The 13,440-nt window shown below is 35.2% G+C and overlaps 1 protein-coding gene across 1 annotated transcript in view; it reads left to right on the top strand.

Annotated features, from left to right (window-relative positions):
* Positions 1-241: 241 nt before the first annotated feature.
* Positions 242-13,440, top strand: part of LOC136037210 (leucine carboxyl methyltransferase 1-like) — a 30,084-nt gene continuing 16,885 nt past the window's right edge. The window contains exons 1-3 of the mRNA XM_065719797.1: positions 242-496; positions 11,027-11,210; positions 12,940-13,181. Of these exons, the coding sequence (XP_065575869.1) occupies positions 293-496; positions 11,027-11,210; positions 12,940-13,181 (630 nt within the window). The 5' untranslated portion in view covers positions 242-292. The remainder of the gene's footprint in view (positions 497-11,026; positions 11,211-12,939; positions 13,182-13,440) is intronic.

Here is a 13,440-nt window from a genome sequence, read left to right on the forward strand (position 1 = left end):
GTGATTCTCATATTAGTTTGAACAGTGGATTAGCTTGAAAAAGTTGTTTTTTTCACAGAGTGAAGGAACGTTTTCAGTCTAATACTGGTCCTGTATATTTCAAGTCCGTTCAAACCCTGTATTCAGTTGACTGTTTGACATTAGTCATGTCAACTGTAGTCAACTACCATATTCCGTAGTTGTTGTTCGTATTTCCGTCTACGCAGGTTGTGTCTGTTGTTGTTGGCAGGGTAGTTATGACTAAAAGAAAGCACATTTTAAAATCTTGTCGCATGACTTTTCAATATTGGAAATGTCTGTGAAAGATTTGGCAATACAAGCAACAAATGACGATGCTACAATATGTAAAGCCTGTGCTGTGAACCTTGGCTATTGGAAAGATGATTTTCTTCAATATTTTATCAAAGGAAAAGTTAGCCGTAAAAGTCCAGAGATAAATCGAGGCTACTATGCAAGAGTCAGAGCAGTGTACCTTGCTGCAAAGCAGTTTGTGAAGGTGAAATTAGGTGTAGAACTCTGGGATGAAAGGCTTCTTTCTGTCTTAAAAAGGAGCTGAATTAGGGTAATAGGTAAAATTCTAGTTTAGCCACTTTTTGCTACCTTGGAAAGGTGTCAAGTTAGGAAAATGAAACTTTCAGTGATAAATCCAGGGCCAAAAACATAGGTAAAATTCTAGTTTAATGACTTTTTGCTACCTTGGAAAGGGGTCAAGTTAGGAAAATGAAACTTTCAGTAATAAATCCAGGGCCTAAAACATAGGTAAATTTCTAGTTTAGCAACTTCTTGCTATCTTGGAAAGGAGTTAGGTTAGGAAAAATGAAACTTTCAGGGATGGGTCTACAGGCTAAATTATGTCCTGGAAAGGTATTTTGAAGTACCTACCTTATCCCTCTCCCTCTAAAGGGTCCTGACCTTTGATGATCTTTAAAAATATGTGTGTTATAGCCTAAAAGTGAAACCTTGCAAAATAGATCATCTGCTTGAATAAAGTACAACAAAATTGTTTTCAGCTTCACAACTTTTCTCAATCCCAATTTATAAGGTTTTAAAGATATACAAATACATTTTCTAAATTTTGAAAAAAAAACATTGATATGGTTGAAAATTATACTCAAATAACAGGAATTGCATTTTCAGAACTAAAAGCAGAGAAAAAGCAACTTGTAACTGAAAATGAAGGTAAAATGTTGTTTTGTCAAAATATCAATAGGTATAGACCTGTCATGTAGGCAAGTTTCAGGGCCCTCTAGAGGAAGAAGGAGTAGAGGTGGGTACTTTAAAATACCTTCTTGGGATATACTTAGCCTGTAGACCCATCCATGAAAGTTTCATTTTCCTAACATAACCCCTTTCTGAGATAGCAAGAAGTCACTAAACTAGAATTTTACCAAAACATGCTCAGGGAAGGTATTGTCAAGCTTCCATGGTAACCCTCTTCTGATTTCTAAGTCTTAGAAACTTGTCTACTTCATGGGTCTATGCCTATTCAAATTTTGACAAAACAACATCTTACCATATTTTTCAGGTGTCAGTTTTTTTCTCTGGTTTTAGTTCTTAAAATACAATTCCTTTTATGCTATTTGAGTAGATTTTAAGCCATATTGATGGGTTTTCCTAAACCTAGCAAATATATTTGCAGATCTTTGAAACCTCATAAATTGGGTTTGAACAAAGTTTCAAAACTGAAAACAGTTTTGTTGTAGGCAACTTTGTTTAAGCAGAAGATCTTGGCTATTTTTCATGGTTTCACTTTTGTAACACAACAATTTTAAATGCTATCAAAGGTCAGGGCCCTCTAGAGAGAGAAAAAATAGAGATGGGTACTTCAAAATACCTTCCCAGAGCATACTTAATCTATAGACCCATTACTGAAAGTTTCATTTTCCTAACCTAACCCCTTTTCAAGATACCAAAAAGTTGCAGAACTAGAATTTTACCAGTTAGTAAAACTTACAGGAATGAGTCCAGAGTGTCAGTGATGTCACAGAAGGTCTTTGAAGTAACTAGCTACCTCCACTCCCTTTTCCTTCAAATGGCACTAACCTTTTACAAGTTAGAGCAATAGGTAAATTTAGGTCATGAGGTAGAAATTCAATAAAACAACAAAATAAATCTTTTGTCAACTCATTAAATGCTCTTTCCTTTGACTACATAATTGCCACTATCCTACCATTATAGTTCTATTCTATCTCCACTCACTTGCTAATAAAGCTTGATATTGCCCTTGGCTGTCTATAAAAGTTTCTTGTAAATATCAGTTTTTTTTTCAATACTTTTCATTACTTTTGTCTTATGAACCTATTCATATATTTATGCCCTTCACAAATAGCCCATTTTATTTGCCTCATTTTTAAATTTTATTTTGAGTCCTTAAAGAGACACCTTGTTCATTGGTTAGTAGGAAATGGTTACCAAAAACCCTGATAAATTTTTTGAAAAAATCACAAATACTTGTTAAACATAATAAAACAGTAAATATTGAGAGTCCAACATACAAATAAAGTGAACATACCACTTGATGCTGTTTTTTTATTTTGTCTGAATGTAATAATTGCTTTTGGTACAAATTCAATTTTAAGCCCTTTACAAACTCAAAAAGATGGTCAAGAATCAAAAAACACACAGGGAATGTATAATATGGGCTATATATAAAATTGAATTTGCATCAACAGAAATTATTATACTCCAGAAGAGCATAAAAAAGGCATCAGTTGGCATTTTCACTTTATTTGTAGGTTAGAGATGTGGACTGCTCACTATTTACCAATAAAAGTGCATTACTTTGCTTAACAAAATTTCTTCCCCCTAATGCATAAACATACTGCCCACTATAAGTATTCATATTGCTTAAATAGCATGACTTTTCTTCATATTATCAAATTATTAGCATTCATAGTGAAATAATAAAGAAAAAACAGTAGCATGTCCAGTCTTGAAAATTGTAAAGTATAGCAGTGAAAAATAAAGTTGAATACAAAGACTGGTCTGTATATTTATCCATTAGAATGAAGAGTATAGAGTAAAGTAAAATACGTTGAGGAATGAGATAAATAGGTATTACGTTTTAAGGTGGTTTTTAAAATTCATAATAGCTAGGTTTTAATAGAGTTTACCTTTAAGAGTTCCTTAAATGGCTCAAAGTAAAATTTGCAAAGATAGCAATCAGCATATTAGGATTGAGGAAGATTAGATGCATTTTTTGTCAAATTTACCTTCTGCCTAGCTATGTAATGTAAAAAACTTCAAATTCACTCAGTCTGTTTATTTTCTAAGATTTCAGGATGATAGAATTTTACTGTCTTAGAAATTAGTTGACTTAAGGTAATGCTACATTCAGAAATGGATCCACATTCTTAAGCATAGTCTAGAAATGCCTTTTGAATTATGTTGTTCACTTTTTCTCTCTGACAAACTGATTTGTATGACCTTAATTTGCACTTTGGTGCAAAATTAAGGTCCAAATTGGATGTATTGTACTCCATTTCAATGATGCCAAAATTTAGGTGGGGTTAATATCAGTAGATGGTTCAATGGGTCATAATTCCATAAATTTTTGTTTGATTTATTGTCAAGTCTGGACTTGAAAGATGCAATTGTGGATAAACTCATATCTTCAGATTAGAGTCTGTATTAAAAGGATGTTTGATCAGCCTGTGACCTGAATTGTTAGTAGAGGGGGTCATTTTGTTGTTGGTTGCACTTTTAGGTTAGCATCATGTCTCCATGGCAGTGTCTAAAGATGAGGGTTGGCAGCTGCATGTATACCAGTCTCTTTTTGTGTGAAAGATCTTGTAGGCCAGCTATACAGTTTTTTTCATGCCTCTGAACTTCTCCAATTAGCCTAGGACCCTTCTTAAAAGAAAGGGAGGCAAGACAAGTTCCAAAATCTAAAACAGGTCCAACTATAGCATGTTGGCATAAATAGCTACAGGAGTAGCTATTTAAGCACTGTTTGAGGAGACTAAGGCTTGAAGTTGCTTTCGAAATTACTTGTTGACAGTTCCTATAGAACTTTAATTGTTCATTGATTAGTGGATCTCTATCTTTAGGATTTGCCTTTAGTACTGAGTCTGACAGTGAATTAGGATTGAACATGGTAAATTGGTGACAGGGATTGTTGCTCTCCAGGGTAAGGATACTGCACTGCAATGTGTTATATTCAAGCAGCCAATCCTGTGCAGATGTTTGGATCTTGTGAAGGTCACTCAGTAGACTTTTGTTGATTTGCAGGCCCAAATACCTTAGAATTTTTGGCAAACAGATTGATATGATTTTCTGTTTTGTTCACCATATACAATAAATAGGATACAACCTAAAACTGTGCCTTGGGGGACTCTGCTTGCAACAACACATGGCTCAGAGAAAATCTTGTTGCCATTTGCTGGAAAGAGTTGAACCTACTGACTCTGACCAGTCTCAAAATCCATGAACCAGGTAATCACATTTACATGAATACCTACTGTGGAAATTTTAAGTCTGGGCTGGTTCCGTGGGACCTTGTTGAAAGCCTTCACATATAGTGTAGTGTAATATATAGTAATGGTGTAGTTCCTTATTGAAAGCCTATAATTTATAATGTTCAAACTCTTAAAAACATAACTTTCTTGTAACTTTTGATAGGAAAGGTCCTTTTAAAGGCAGGGTGCCTTTATTTGGATATCAAGAGCAGTACTTGGAAGGGGGAGGGGGCAGTTTTTGCCCGTATATTTTGAAAAATATCTTTTTATGTAATCTTGTTAAAATTTACCCCTCCAGTTTCTATTAGGCACCTTTTTTGTACCTTAATCAAAAATTTGAAAACCAACTCCTCCTTTCTAAGTTTTAATGAATAGGAATGCTTTTTTGCTTTTATAGTATAAAAAGCCAGGCATTCAAAAAAATTGAGTTGATTTGGGTGGAATTTGATCTTTTCTATCAAGGAATTTTGAATGACACTTTGCTTTCACCCAAGAAAATAAATGATTAAATTGATCTATATTCACCTTTTGTAAGCAGAACCACAGAGAATGTAGAAGAATGAAACAATCATGTGCATATAATACAATGGGTTCATCTGATCAAGTTCTACTAAGGTGTGCCTAAGCTTGATTTATGTCTGTCATTGGTTTGGATGTAATTTAGAATACCTTGGAGAAAAAAAGTAATTAATACTTTTTTTTTGCAAAACCTAGATAAACAGGACAAAGAGATATTGTCTCTGGACTTAATTTATAACTTACTTTTTATCCAGATATAAGTCACCACATATTAAATACTCATACAGCAAAGCAGACATAATCAATTTCAGAACATGGCTAACTGGAGAGTTGACTCTTTCTGCCATCTTGATTTCATTACAAGGGTATCTGTGATTTCCCAATAACTTGGATCAGGAATCACTCTTCTGTCATGCACAGTTTTCAGTCAGAAAAAGTTTACTGATTGAGTCTATCAATCTTTCTAATATAATTTCTATTGACTTTTCTAATAATATTTATATTCACAATTTTATTGTTATTACTCAAATAAAGCTAAATTTCATTGGATTTGAAATAGTAGAAACTCATATTAACAAGAAAGAATGTCATTCAATATAACAATGAAATGTATTTATACAGTTGTATGCTGGACCTCAGAAGGGAAGGAGGGCTACAGTGTTAAAAAAGTGACCATGATGCTGGAAATAGCCTAGAATAAAATTGGAAATTACAGCTTAACTAATCTTCCCTCCTCCTCAATGCTTGGGCATAGCCTTAGTTATACCAAAAATTAGCTCTTATTTTGTGACTATCATCTGTTTGTAATCCCTTATAAAAAACAAGGGTACTTGCTCATGGTTCAGAAAACACCAAAAATTTGATTTGCAATACTATGCAATGTCCAGTTTATTCCTGTTGGTACTTGGAGAAAATTAGCTTCGGCTTAGCGGGAAGCTACACTGGAGCTATATTTTAATTAAAAATTTAGTTGGTATTTTGGTTAGGTGACATTTTGTATTCAGGCCTGCTTCACTTAACCCCCAACTTCCCCTAATTTGCAAATATACAGCCCAAGTTATATGTATCCTATCTATCTCCCAAACATCTGTTGTTTTAACAGATGTACCTGTAAATTGAATCAACTTGAGTATTTTCTGAATAATGGACAGGTACCACAATAAGTTTTGCTTATAACATGATATTATGTCTAATGATTTAGAAGTGTGTGGGGTTTTTACCCAAAGAACAATACATTTATCATCTTATAATCATATGTTTAAAAATTAATTGGAAAGAAAATAGCTTCTATTATTATTTACCTATGCTTTTACTGTATTTTTTTTTCCTGACTTCGGCTTGCTTCTTTTCTACATAATTTTAATACAACATTTGACTGAACAAGATTCTACTTGTACCAGTTGTTGACTGTAGACAAAATAGTGCAAAATCTGTTTACTTTCTTACTTCATTGTAGAAGATAATCTCACAAAAGAAAATGTTACCCTAACTTTTTATGTGAGTAAGCAAAACGGGTATTTTCTCATCCTAATAACTAATAACTCCTAATTGTGTGATAATATTCAACAATCACCTTGTGAAAGAATGTTGATGCTCATGTTAGTGCAATTATGCCAGGAACAACAGAAGTTTTTCATGGAAAATAAATAGATTTCTCAGAAGTTGGGCAACTTGTTCATTATTCAAAAGCTTAACATAACTGTAACATAAATTGAAAAAGTAACTAAAATGTAAATTTTTTAGGACTGTAACATAAAAACTATCCTCATTCTTAAAATGTATTTAAGTTATTCTTAAAATGCAATAAAAATCTTAAAAATGTAACCTACATGGCAAACCTGGTCTCTACTGATCTACCTGGCTGAAAGCTGTGTTGGTCCAGAGACAGTAAGGAGATGAGTCAGGAGTTCAGCATTCATAATCAACTCAGTGGTTTTTACCACAATCAAGGTTAGGCTGATGGGTATGTAGTTGTGGCTTTAGTATTGCCACCCATTTTGAATATTGTGGTAACATAGGGCAACTTCCAGTCTTTTAATTGTTTATCTCATCATTTGCAACAAAGGCATAGTAAAGATTATTTGCAGGCAGTCTTTTTTCTTTTTCTTTAAAAACAAGAGCTAAGAGCTCATATGGCACTTGTGACGAGGCGAGAAGAGCCAAGAGATCATATGGTATGAGCTCTAACAAAATTCTATGAATCAATAGATTGATTTAAAAAGGAAAATAAGAGGCTTAATTCTGGTCAAGATTTAAAATAAGAGCTCTGAGTCACAAAGTCCTTCTAAATATCAAAATTCATTAAGATCCGATCACCCACTCGTAAGTTATAAACACCTAATTATTTCTAATTTTTCCTCTCCTTTTTGCCCCCCCAGATGGTCGAATCTGGGAAAACGACTTTATCAAGTCAAATTGTGCAGCTTCCTGACACGCCTACCAATTTTCATCGCCCTAGCACGTCCAGAAGCACCGAACTCGCCAAATCACTAAACCCCTCCCCCAAAATCCCCCAAAGAGAGCGAATCCAGTACGATTCTGTCAATCACGTATCAAGGACATTTGTTTATTCTATCCACCAAGCTTCATCCCAATTCCTACACTCCAAGTGTTTTTCCAAGATTTCCCCCTCCAAATCCCCACAAGGTCAAAAGATCTGGTCGGGATTTGAAATAAGAGCTCTGAGACATGAATTCCTTCTAAAAATCAAATTTCATTACGATCCGATCATCTATTCGTAAGATATAAATACTCCAATTTTCATGTTTTCCAAGAATTCCGGTTCCCCCCCTCCAACTCCCCCGAATGTCACAGGATCTGGTCGGAATTTGAAATTAGAACTTTAAAGCACAAGATCCTTCTAAATATCAAATTTCATTAAGATCTGGTCACCCTTTCGTAAGTTACAAATACCTCAATTTTCAAAATTACCCCCCCCCCCCCCCCAATTCCACCAAAGAGAGCAGATCCGGTCCAGTTATGTCAGTCACGTATCTTAGACAGGTTTCTATTCTTCCCATCCAGTTTCATCCTGATCTCACCGCTCTACATATAATCTAAGATTTCCGGTCCCCTCAACTGCCCCCCCCAATTACGCTTTATCCGGTTGAGATTTAAAATAAGATATCGGAGTTACGAGGTCCTTCTAAATATGAAGTTTCATGAAGATCCGATCACTCCTTCGTAAGTTAAAAATACGTCATTTTTCTTATTTTTCAGAATTAACCCCCCCCCCGCAATTGAGCGGATACGTTCCAATTATGTAAATCACGTATGCAAGACTTCTGCTTATTTTTCCAGCCAAGTTTCATCCCAATCCCTCCAATCTAAGCGTTTCCCATCATTTTAGGTCTCCCCACCCCAAACTTCCCCCAATGTCACCAGATCCAGTCAGGATTTAAAATAAGAGCTTTGAGACATGATATCCTTCTAAAAATCAAATTTCGTGGAGATCCAATCACCCGTTCGTAAGTTAAAAATACCTCATTTTTTCTAATTTTTCAGAATTAACCCCCCCCCCAACTACCCCAAAGAGAGCGGATCCGTTCTGTTTATGTCAATCATGTATCTAGGACTCGTGTTTTTTTTCCACCAAGTTTCATCCCGATCCCTCCACTCTAAGTGTTTTCCAATTTTTAGGTTTCTCCCTCCCCCCCCCCAATTTCACCAGATCCGGTCGGTTTTAAAATAAGAGCTCTGAGCCACGATATCCTTCTAAATATCAAATTTCATTGAGATCCGATCACCCGTTCGTAAGTTAAAAATACCTCATTTTTTTATTTTTTCAGAAATACCCCCCCCCCCCCCCCAACTACCCAAAAGAGAGCAGATCCGTTCCGTTTATGTCAATCATCTATCTAGGACTTGTGTTTATTTTTCCCATCACGTTTCATCCCGATCCCTCCACTCTAAGTGTTTTCCAAGTTTTAGGTTTCCCCCTCCCAACTCCCCGCCCCCATCACCAGATCCGGTCGGGATTTAAAATAAGAGCTCTAAGACACGATATCCTTCTAAACATCAAATTTCATTGAGATCCCATCACCCGTTCGTAAGTTGAAAATACCTCATTTTTTTAATTTTTAAGAATTACTCCCCCCCCAACTACCCCAAAGAGAGCAAATCAGTTCCGATTATGTCAATCATGTATCTGGGACTTGCGCTTATTTTTCCCATCAAGTTTCATCCCGATCCCTCTACTCTAAGTGTTTTCCAAGATTTTAGGTTTCCCCCCTCCAACTCCCCCCAATGTCATCAGACCCAGTCGGGATTTAAAATAAGAGCTCTGAGACACAATATCATTCCAAATATCAAATTTCATTAAGATCCAATCACCCGCTCATAAGTTAAAAATACTTCATTTTTTTATTTTTTCCGAATTAACCGGCCCCTACCCCCCCCCCCAGATGGTCAAATCGGGAAAACGACTATTTCGAATTTAATCTGGTCCGGTCCCTGATACGCTTGCCAAATTTCGTCGTCCTAGCTTACCTGGAAGTGCCTAAAGTAGCAAAACCGGGACTTTAGGTTTTCCCCCTCCAACTCCCCCCAATGTCATCAAATCCGGTCGGGATTTAAAATAAGAGCTCTGAGACACAATATCATTCCAAACATCAAATTTAATTAAGATCCAATCACCCGCTGATAAGTTAAAAATACTTCATTTTTTCTATTTTTTGCGAATTAACCGGGCCCCTACTCCCCCTCAGATGGTCAAATCGGGAAAACGGCTATTTCTAATTTAATCTGGTCCGGTCCCTGATACGCTCGCCAAATTTCATCGTCCTAGCTTACCTGGAAGTGCCTAAAGTAGCAAAACCGGGACCGACAGACAGACCAACAGAATTGGCGACTGCTATATGTCACTTGGTTAATACCAAGTGCCATAAAAACTTAGTGATATAGCACATTTTGTTTTCCTAATGACTAGCTAAGACAAAATTTTAGGAAGGGAGTCTTTTGTCCTGCTTTACTGGAGAAAAATATTTTTGCTTTGTTGTAGAGTTTTTCTTTGCATTTTAATGTGAACTATTTGACCCTATCTATTTTCAAGTCCAAGTTTTTTTCCAGAATCTCTTCAGATTTTTTGGTATATATATCATTTGTTACTCTCCTTAGATCTAAAAGTTGTTATGTCTGACTCCTTGGAATTCCTCTTGATGAAAATTTGTGTTACAAATTACACATTAATGCAATAAGGTTGAGATTGCCAGGTATCTGGGTATCTTTGTAGTAGACGTCATAGTAATAGTTGTTGTAGTGGTAGTTGTAATAGTACTAGTCATAGCGTTAGTAGTTGTACTGGTCATGGCAGTAGTAGTATTACTAATGGTAGTACTCATAATAGTAGGAGTAGTAGTATGCACATAGTGTATTTTAATTATTTCAACATTGCCCTCATCATGCCCTGAAAGTTTCAACTTTATACCCTTAGCATTTTGGAGACATAGTATGAAACATGTCCCCCTTTCCTAATAATAAAACCTTTACATAAGCAATGGGCAACTTGCAGAATTTACTCCTAGGGTTGTGAGGGGTCATATTGCCTTCAAAGGTGTAGTTATCAGTCCTTTTAACTATTTTGAACAAAATGGCTAGGTATCTCAAAATTCTTATAAGATGTCTTTTTGGGGATGGTGGATAAAAAGGGCGTGTGAGGGACTGTCTGCCTTCAATCACTTCTGACTTTTAAAAATGGCTGTAAAACTTGTGATCTCCAATCAAATAACCCAAACATATCTTCATATCATACACAGGGGATAAAGATGAATTCATCCATAAAATCTGTTGACACTGGAAGAGTTTGGCATGAAAATGAGGTAAATTCTGTTCAGACCTTGTTTGTGGTCATGTCTACAAAACTGTATCTTTCATCTGTTATCACAATATGTGGTTCATGGATAGAATTTTAAAATTCTTGGGCTTGCTATTTTTTTGTTAAAAAAATGGGTGAATCATATTGGTACTTTATAAATTTCATGTGATCCCACAACTAAGATAGGTCCCTTATCTGTCTTTTTGATTTTATTTAATTTTTTTTTAAACCATTTCAGAAATTTGAAAAGGAATGCCAAATTGTCAGTATTGGCTGTGGCTTTGACACACTTTTTTGGAGGCTGAAGAGTGAAGGATGGGAACCAAAAAGCTATGTTGAAGTTGATTTTATTGACATTGTAAGGAAAAAGATTTCAGTGCTTAAGAAGTGTCCAATGTTAATGTCACCGCTTGTGGCCTCAGGTACCTCATTTTTATTTACGTATTCAAATATTTAGTGTCTTGTATAAATCCACTTGAGCTTTATATATTGTTAAACTTTTGTGCTTGTACTGCAGGCCTTGTAGCTTAATTGACTACTCAATCATATATTGCAGATGGCTATGCTTGTCATTCTAGTCTCTCTCAGGTAAGGTTAAAAATTTCAAGAACTATGATGCAAAACTGTTTTCATTCCTAATATCATGCAATCTTCATGATTTCTAGGAAATATCTTGATAAACTAAACTCTTTAACCATGACAATGTGTTATTGGTACTAACAAAATACCTTTTAAAACATATATAGAGAAACCATACAATATAACTCTTTAACCATGGCAATGTGTTATTGGTACTAACAAAATACCTTTTAAAACATATATAGAGAAGACATATATTTTAAAACATATATATATGTTTTAAAAACATATATCCTTTTAAAACATATATATAGAGCTCTAAATGGGTACCTGGAGAAATCTGGGGAAGGTAAACAGTAAGGGTGTGCGAAAGCACAGTATGGCTGGCCCCCAACCCCCCATTGCACTTCCTGGCTGAAGGGCCAAGAAACGGAGATCAGCACCGCCGGTACGGACTGTAAAGTCTAATGCCGTATCCTTTACCTTTACCTTATACAATATAACCTTTGATGGAAATAACTTGTGGAACATAACAGTTATGGCACTGGAATGCAAAGAACATCATGTACAGTATTACTTGTCCTGTGCAACAAATTCTAGCTGAGCCATGCTTTGTATCTTCAAATGAAACCAGCTTTTAAGTTTCAAATGTTTTTCAGAATATCTGTTTGATTAGACATTGTATCTTCAAATGAAAATAGCTTTCAAGTTTAAAACATTTTCCAGTACATCTGTTTGATTAGAAATTGTAGCTTTCAAATGAAAGTAGCTTTCAAGTTTAAACCATTTTCCAGAATATCTGTTGGATTAGAAATTGTATCTTCAAATGAAAGCAGCTTTCAGTTTTAAAACATTTTCCAGAATATCAGTTTGATTAGAAATTGTATCTTCAAGTGAAAGCAGCTTTCAAGTTTAATACATTTTCCAGAATATCTGTTTGATTAGAAATTGTATCTTCAAATGAAAGCAGCTTTCAGTTTTAAAACATTTTCCAGAATATCAGTTTGATTAGAAATTGTATCTTCAAATGAAAGCAGCTTTCAAGCTTAATACATTTTCCAGAATATTAGTTTATTTAGAAACTGTGTCTTCAAATGAAAGTAGCTTTCAAGTTTAAAACATTTTCCAGGATATCTGTTTGATTAGAAATTGCATCTTCTAATGAAAGCAGCTTTCAAGTTTAAAACATTTTCCAGAATATCAGTTTATTTAGAAATATGAAAGAGACTTTCTAAACAAAGCAGGAAAAAGACTCACCCTCAGGCGAAATTTTCTGATTAGGACAGATGCTGTGCCAATATTGCCCCCCCCCCTTTTTTGCTTACACTGATCTTGAGCATTGCTGTTGGTTTAAGAGTTGGTAATTCTATATGCACTAGCACAAGTAAACTTGCCTCAACTATCAATATTTTTCTGTTAAATTCGGAGTCTTACAATGATGCATCCACCTCTGGATTTTGGAATGCATATGGGTAGTTCCAAAAAACTCTCCTGTATATGACTTGTTAATTGTTATTTGTATTTTTCCTGTTCTGAGTTCTTAAATGCCCATAGACATAATTTTATCTTTAGATGATGAAATATGTTCAGATGGCAAATCGCTCCATTCAGGTTTATATCATCTAGTAGCTGCCGATCTGCGACAAGTGGATCAAGTCTCAAGAGAGATGGCTGGGTGCAAACTTTCCAGCTCACTGCCAACACTTTTCATCGCTGAATGTGTTCTAGTCTATTTAAAACCTGCCGAATCTCTTCCTTTGCTGAAATTTTTGGCAGGAATGTTTGAAACATGTATATTTCTAAACTATGAACAAGTAAGTAAACACTGCTCTTTGCATTGGTGTAAACGTATTAACATAAGAGGTTTGGTACCATAGTGTTTTGTAAGAGTTAATGCCAAAAGGCTTGCGGCCAAAGAACGCAAAACCGCGCAGTTAGATGAAAATCAACCTGGACAGCGAGAGTCAAAACGTATCAAAACTGAAAATGATAGTGATGATGATTGGGTTTGGGATTTTGACTTGGATAAGGTCATCAATGTCTACCAAATTTTAGTTAAAAAACAAAGGTTCG

The sequence above is a fragment of the Artemia franciscana genome, chromosome 16 (assembly GCF_032884065.1).
Source record: "Artemia franciscana chromosome 16, ASM3288406v1, whole genome shotgun sequence".
NCBI lineage: Eukaryota > Metazoa > Arthropoda > Branchiopoda > Anostraca > Artemiidae > Artemia > Artemia franciscana.